General features: G+C 27.7%; 1 protein-coding gene across 1 annotated transcript; it reads left to right on the top strand.

The window, feature by feature from the left end:
* Positions 1-659: 659 nt before the first annotated feature.
* On the top strand, positions 660-7063 carry LOC114164014 (vicianin hydrolase-like). The gene is made up of 13 exons (XM_028048467.2): positions 660-915; positions 1700-1769; positions 2144-2202; positions 2548-2623; positions 2906-2977; positions 3060-3147; positions 3504-3756; positions 5259-5374; positions 5530-5744; positions 5842-5873; positions 6242-6344; positions 6478-6586; positions 6687-7063. The coding sequence occupies exons 1-13, from the start codon at positions 712-714 to the stop codon at positions 6856-6858; spliced, it is 1569 nt and encodes a 522-aa protein (XP_027904268.1). The 5' UTR covers positions 660-711; the 3' UTR covers positions 6859-7063.
* The last annotated feature ends 591 nt before the right edge of the window (positions 7064-7654 follow it).

Below are 7654 nucleotides of genomic sequence, written 5' to 3'. Positions count from 1 at the left end.
AGATGAGAATAATAAGTCGAAAATTTTAAAATAACAATTTCACTAAAAATTGGATGTTTATTTTTTATTTTTCTCTTATTCCCACTAAAAACTATTTAGTTCAGTTTTATAGTGACATATATAGATAATATATATATATATATATATATATATATATATATATATATATATATATATATATATATATATATATATAAAGAAGGGTTAAATATATTTTTTGTCACTCAACTTTTTGGAAATAGTTTCTTTTTAAAATTTTGGACTAATTTTGTTCCCAATTTTAGAAATGCATGTATTTAGTTCTTTTAATAAATACATTTCATGATAATATTTTAGTTGTTTACATTGTTTAACTCATTTTCACTTCAATGTTTACTGAAAAACGTGTTTAAAATATCAAATAAATTTAACAAAATTTGGCTAAAAAGACTATATTCACCTATTTTTTAAGGATAAGAAACTAAATTAATCCAAAATTTGAAAGAAAAAATAATTCTAATTTACATTAAACATATTTAATATTATAAAAAATGAATGATGCATAATACTGTGTGAATAAATAAATAAACAATAAAATAAAGGAAAAATCTTTAGTCTTTTCAGTATACATACTATTCAATCTTCTTTAATTACTTCCTTAACTTACTTTTGAAAAATTAACAAGGAATAGTACCAATAATACCCAACCCATTGTTCTTTAAATAGAAAGGAATGGCGAAAGTTTTAGACAGCATAGCAGAAATGAGAAGTAGCACTCTTTCTCTCCTCTGTCTTCTTTCTTTCGCAACCCTTTTGGGTGTTAATGGCGCTGCAGGTGTAGCTCCCAGTGTTGTGCCAAGACACGATGTTTCATCCTTCAACAAAACCCTTTTTCCTTCAAATTTTGTCTTCGGATTAGGTTCTTCTGCTTACCAGGTTCTCATACCCACACAACAATCACTTCGTTTTTCTTTCTTTCTTCCATAACCAAGTTTTCACCTCTTAGTTAAACTGATGCATACTATTTTTTACTATTTTGATATTTGAAGATATCAGATTCCTTTTTACTGTATATTTAGTATAATTTTAAATTATGTTAATTATTGGAAATTTAAGGTGAATTATAATTTTAAGAGAATAAAAATAAATAAGATAACAAATGTCCACAGAACCTAGTATCATATGATATTTTATATTGGTTTACTGGTATGTCAAATCTTTGTCGGTAACTCTTTTTTATTCGATTTTAAGTGTAAGTTTATACTGGATATAAATAAAAAAGTTGAACGTTATATAGATAAAAGACTTATTTTAAATATTAAAGTCAATGATTAATTTTGATAAACGATTTATATGAGTACAATATAATTTTTATCAAAAGTTAAAAGTTAAAATGAACAACCCTACAACAAAATAGGAGTGAAAAGCATTCGTAATTGAAAATACTTTTGTTCAATGGAGAGATTATAAATATGAGATATAGAAGAAACTCTGCTCTTTTTATCTTTTTGATGAATTCTCCCCTTTAAAGACTCATCACTTCTCAAAAAATCTCATTAATTTTAATGTAGTAATATTTTTTTTGATATATTTTAAAAACACAATAAAGATACAACATCGAAAATTCTCATTAAAAAAAATCTAAATATTGTCTTTGTTTGAAGTTGTTTATTAAGTATAACAATACATGTTAATTGGGTTGTGTTTGTTAATTACTCAGGCAGAGGGTGCATCAAATGTAGATGGCAGAGGACCATGTATATGGGATACCTTCACCCAACAGCACCCAGGTTATTCTCTAAACCAATTAATTTTTGTAATCAAATTTGCTTAGAATTGTAACAAAATAGATACATTTTTAAAAAGTTATTAGAAAAGATAACTCTTACTTGAAAGTTTGAATCCTTTGTTATGAAGTTCAAACACAATTTTACTTTTATCTAAGAAGAAATTACACATTGTAAGTAAGTAAAAAGTATAAAGATTTGTTTACATTATTAACTTAAAAGTAAATGTACATTATAATAATATTTCCTAGTCACCAAAAGTATGTGTAGAATAAAAGGAAGTCAAAAGAAATTATCTTATAAATTAAAAGAAATAAAAATAAAAGTTTATGTAAAATTCATTATGTTTAAACATGGCATGTGTGTGGTGTGAACAGAAAAAATTTGGGATCGAAGCACTGGTGATGTGGGAGCTGATTTTTATCATCGCTACAAGGTACATTTTCCTTCTAAAATCACCCTTTTTAGTCATCATAGTGCTAAAGTAATTTTTTTTTAAATAAATATGAGTGCAAATTTCATATTAGATAGCAACCTCCAAAATAAATAATATTGAAAGTGATATTTTTGTCTGCTATATAATGATTAAAGAGTGAGTCTCTATCGAAAAAAACTCAGCATTTAAGTTTTGTGGATGGCAATATTGTGATATTCGAAAAACAAAATACTTGACAAAACCACATATTATATCTTAATTATTATATTATATTTTTTAGTGTTTCATTTTCATTAATGAATATTGATTTATTGAAGTAATTTATCTAACTGTGAAATGTTGCAGGAAGACATAAAAATCGTGAAAGAAATTGGGTTGGATTCTTACAGATTCTCCATCTCTTGGACAAGAATATTCCCCAGTAAAACACAAATCCTAACTCCACTCTATTCTTCAATATTAAATTCTCCATATATATATGTACTAGAAAAATAATACACACCAAATCTGTTTGAATAAAAAAAAATAAAAAAAATATATTAAATTAGTTTATCTTAGAATTCAAATTAACTCGTAAACGAGTTAACGGTAATTTCTAGAAAAATCAATACAAGAAAACCTGTATAAATTAATTTTATTTATTTGATAAAACAAAATTATTGAAATTGAAAAGTGATGAAAAATATTGAATTGCTTGGTGCAGAGGGCAGGGACGTTGTTAATCCCTTGGGTGTTAAATTCTACAACGACGTCATCAATGAGATCCACGCAAATGGTAAACCTCTCTCAACACTTTTTTTTTTTTTTTCTTTTTAACTCTTTGACAATTAACTCATTTTTGGCTTAATTTTGAATAGGTTTATTTCCTTTTGTCACTCTTTTTCATTGGGATTTTCCACAAGCTCTTGAAGATGAGTACGGAGGATTTAGAAGTCACAAAGTAGTGTAAGTCACAATCTTGAATAACATTTCACATTAGAGAATTGAATATTTAGTTGTTTTTTATTTGTTAAGTTTTCAAAATATACAGATAAATATTGATTTTGATATCTTTAAAATAAAATAAATATCGTAAATATGCAATTAAGCATGGATTTTGAATTAATACCTTTTGTCACCCTTTTCCACTGGGACTTCCCACAAGCTCTTGAAGATGAGTATGGGGGATTTCGTAGTCATAAAGTGGTGTGAGTAACGATCTATAAACATACTTAACAATTATTAAGTAATTAAAAGTTATAAAACCGTAATTAAGCATGGATTTTGAATTAAGTTTTGGTTTGTTTGTTGTGAATAATTAGGGAGGATTTTCGTAAATACGCTGATTTTTGCTTCAAGACGTTCGGAGACAGAGTGAAGCATTGGGTGACTCTGAACGAACCGTTATCGTATAGTCTGAATGGTTACAATGGAGGAACCTTTGCACCAGGTAGATGTTCTAAGTACGCTGGGAATTGCACCGCTGGTGACTCAGCCACTGAACCCTACATCGTTGGACACAACCTTTTACTTGCTCATGAGTCTGCTGCCACCTTGTACAAGACAAAATACCAGGTTAGCTTCAAAAACATTTTCCTCAAAATAAAAATGAGAAATTCTAGTCTATATTATTATTGTTATTACTATAGATTTTTCCTTCAAAATATCTCTTATTTCGTTGATGAACATATTTAAATTATTGGAGAGTATTGATGATGTCTGTCAACTCTGGTCTGGTTTAGGTATACATCTTTATTGATGGTCTCTTTTTGTTCATTTAATTTAAATAGTACAATTCTTTAAAAGTATAATATAAATTGAAAGATTTATTAAGAAAGTACAATTTTAAGAAAGAGTTATTAATAATGATAAAGGGATATAGTTGTGCTGCTATTTTTAAAGTAACAAATTTATCCATATTTTTATTTTTATATTTATTAAATAAGTAGCTTTTATTTCATTCTCAAGAAATTAAACTAGTAATGATTAAAATATATAAATGTTATATATGTGATTACTTTTTGAACTTAAATTTAATAAAAAAATATTAAAAATTAAATTTAAGTCTATTTCGTTCTTGGAAAATTAATTATAAAATAAAATCTATTGTTATTTTATTTATTTTTTTCTAAAAAAATCTCCTACTGAAGACACAATGAAAACAATAATAATAATCGTATATAAAAGTTAAAACAATTTCAAGACAAATTATATAGAACCATAAATACTTAAATTTTATTTTATTAAAAATTCAAAATCGTATATTTTTACGACAACAAATAAAAATGTAAAAATATCAATATAATTTTTTACTGTACATATTAATCCTATCTTCACTGAAAAAAAAAATAACTTTTTCTTTCTGACACAATATTTCAGTAAAAACATTGGACAACAAAATTCCTTTCAATTACGGTTCCCACTATAAGTTTTTCTAAACTAACTGGAAACTAAATTTCACAAGCTATATAATCATATATTAGTCTACAATTAACTATAATACATATAAATAACATCACCTAAAATATAGCTTTTGTTAAAGCTATATTTAAGCGTTTTCTTTTCTCTTTTCGAAGCTTTATATTGGAAAATTAATATATGATAACAATGTTAAGTTTTAAAATACAGAAGAATTTATCTTTTAAAGAAAAATAATACTATGATTTCTATTTTTTGACTCTTTATTTTCTAACGTAATTCAGTGTGAGTCATTAACTATTTTAAAAGAAGAGAAATATTAGTACATTAATCAATGATCTACACTAAATTATATCAATGGCACTAAATTATATCAAAGAGTAAAAAAATAGAAATTATAGTATTATTTTCTTTTTTCTTAAAACACTTTAAACTTCATACATAACTGTTATTTTTTCAAAATGAACTAAATCATACATTATAATTAATAATAAAAACAAATTTAAAGATTGGAGACATGAATGAATGATAAACACGGTAAGTTGTGTTTGAATCGTAACTAGAAAAATTAAGTTCGATCGAATGAAACCGAAAATTTTAATAAATGAAATTTTTTTTATAGTATTACTTTAAAAGTGTGATGTTTATTTGTTGTGTAGGCTCGTCAAAAAGGACGAATTGGGATCACCATACCAACTCACTTCTTTCTGCCAAAATCTAACACTGCTGCTGATAACAAGGCTGCAAGCAGAGCTCTCGATTTTTTCTTTGGTTGGTACGTAAAACAAAACTCACAAAAATCTCATATTCCCCACTACCATTCACATTCTGGACTCAATTGTGAATTGTTGGCCCAAAAGCCCAAATGGCATCATTAGTTGATAAAAACACATTAATTTTGAACATTTGTAAAATATCCATTCTCTGCAGGTATGCTCATCCGGTTACATATGGTGATTATCCTGAAAGTATGAGATCTTTAGTGGGAGCTAGACTCCCTGCCTTCACAAAAGCTGAATCCGAAGGCCTCAAAAACTCCATTGATTTTCTTGGTGTGAATTATTACACCACATATTATGCAGAACATGCTGCACCAGCCACCACCAACAGGACCTTCTACACAGATATGCTAGCTAGTCTCAGCAGTAAGTAAAATTGGCTACACAAAATTATTTTATTTTATTTTACTAATTTTTAGCAGTTAACTGACAAACACAATCAACAATTTTCTCTTCATCACAGCGGAAAGGAATGGCCTATCAGTTGGAACTCCGGTACACTAAATTTTCTGTCAAACTATTATTTAAACTAATCATGTTTAGTTTTAGTTGGTTCATGCATGTACCATTTGCTTCATCTCATACAATGGTATTTGCGAACACAAGTGGTTAAGAATCTAAGTGTGAGTCTAAATGTCACATTAAGTAAAAATGAGAAAATGGAGCACCATATAAGGATGAAGACCCATAAATCTATTGCTTTAAGATTTTGGATTGAAAATGGTGTTAATACCTTATGTGGTTAAACTCTCATTATGATGTATTTCTCCAGTGATTTCCTCTATAAACCTAACACAAGTAAACCATGCAAGCTGTGAAACTGCATTTCTACTTGTAATGAAGAAAAATTTGTTGTTGTGCAGACCGATCTGAATTGGCTCTTTATCTATCCCAAGGGAATTCATCATCTTATGTTACACATAAAGGACCAATACAAAAATCCAGATGTTTACATCACAGAAAATGGTAACTAAACCATCAGATTTCATTTTGGTCCGTGGTTAGATTCAGGAGCATTACAATGATCTTATTACATAACGTATAAAGTGATTAGATTAATTAGAAACTAGTTCTTTATATGGTTCTTAATTTATTTTAGGCATTGCTGAATCAAGGAATGACTCCATACCAGTGGATGAAGCACGCAAAGATGCAATCAGAATTAGATACCATAATGGCCATCTCCGATTCCTTCTTCAAGCCATCAAGTGAGAAAGTGAAATATGTTTCTTATTTACACATATTTGGTTCACAATGAATTCCTTAATTGTGATGATTATTGTGTTTGCTTGTGGTGCATGCATGCAGAGATGGTGTTAATGTGAAGGGCTACTATGCATGGTCATTTTCTGACAGCTTTGAATGGGATGCTGGTTACACAGTTCGATTTGGCCTCATATATGTGGATTACAAGAACAATTTGAAGAGATACCCCAAGTTCTCTGCTTTTTGGCTGCAAAAGTTTCTTCTCGCCTCTTGATCTATTGTTTCTTTGACATGTCTAGTGTTTTTCTTGTTTACTCCCTAATTATCACTTCTATTGGGGGTAATCAAGAAATTGTTGTTACCAAATAAATAGTGCAATGGCATGTCAATGTAGTATACCACCGGTTCATAAGGGTGGCCGTGAGTTCTAGAGGTTCATTGTGTGAGGAAATTGATAATAAAAATCCTATCTTTTATAATCTCTCTTATCAAAATTCACAAATATCTAGATATGTAAATTTCATTCTTTGTTAGTGAGTATCTTTTCAAAGTAGTAATAGGAGGATTTACATCATTCTAACTATTTTGAAATTTGAAAAAATAGGTTAAAATTTATTCTAATACATTCGATAGTTCCACCTCATTTATGAATCAAATTTATGAATCAAGGTTAAGGACAATTTAAATATATTTTTGTTCTTCAATTTTCTGATATTATTTTTAAAAATAAATTTGTGACTGAATATTAAGTTCTAAAATGAATAATATCTTAGATGTGGCAGTTGATGTAAGACTCTAAAAATTTTAATTTAGAAGAATAACAAAAATGTTGAGTTAAATTTAAATTTTAATATTTAGAATGAGTAAAATGACAAAACAAGTTTTGTAACTCATATAGAAGGTATTAGTTTCAATTCCCATTAGCAATGTTTTTGTTTTAGACAATTTCTAAAATTAAATTTGGATGATTGATGAATTTGGACGATTAATGAATTTGGACTCGTTCCTTTGGGGCTTGGAGAAGAGTAGTAAACATTAAATAAGGCCTCAAAAGTATTTAGGGTTTTTAT

The sequence above is a fragment of the Vigna unguiculata genome, chromosome 1 (assembly GCF_037176805.1).
Source record: "Vigna unguiculata cultivar grain cowpea cultivar isolate G323 ecotype 2 chromosome 1, ASM3717680v1, whole genome shotgun sequence".
NCBI classification, from domain to species: domain Eukaryota; kingdom Viridiplantae; phylum Streptophyta; class Magnoliopsida; order Fabales; family Fabaceae; genus Vigna; species Vigna unguiculata.
Note: the sequence above shows the minus strand (reverse complement) of the source record. Positions and strands in the feature narration are given on the sequence as shown.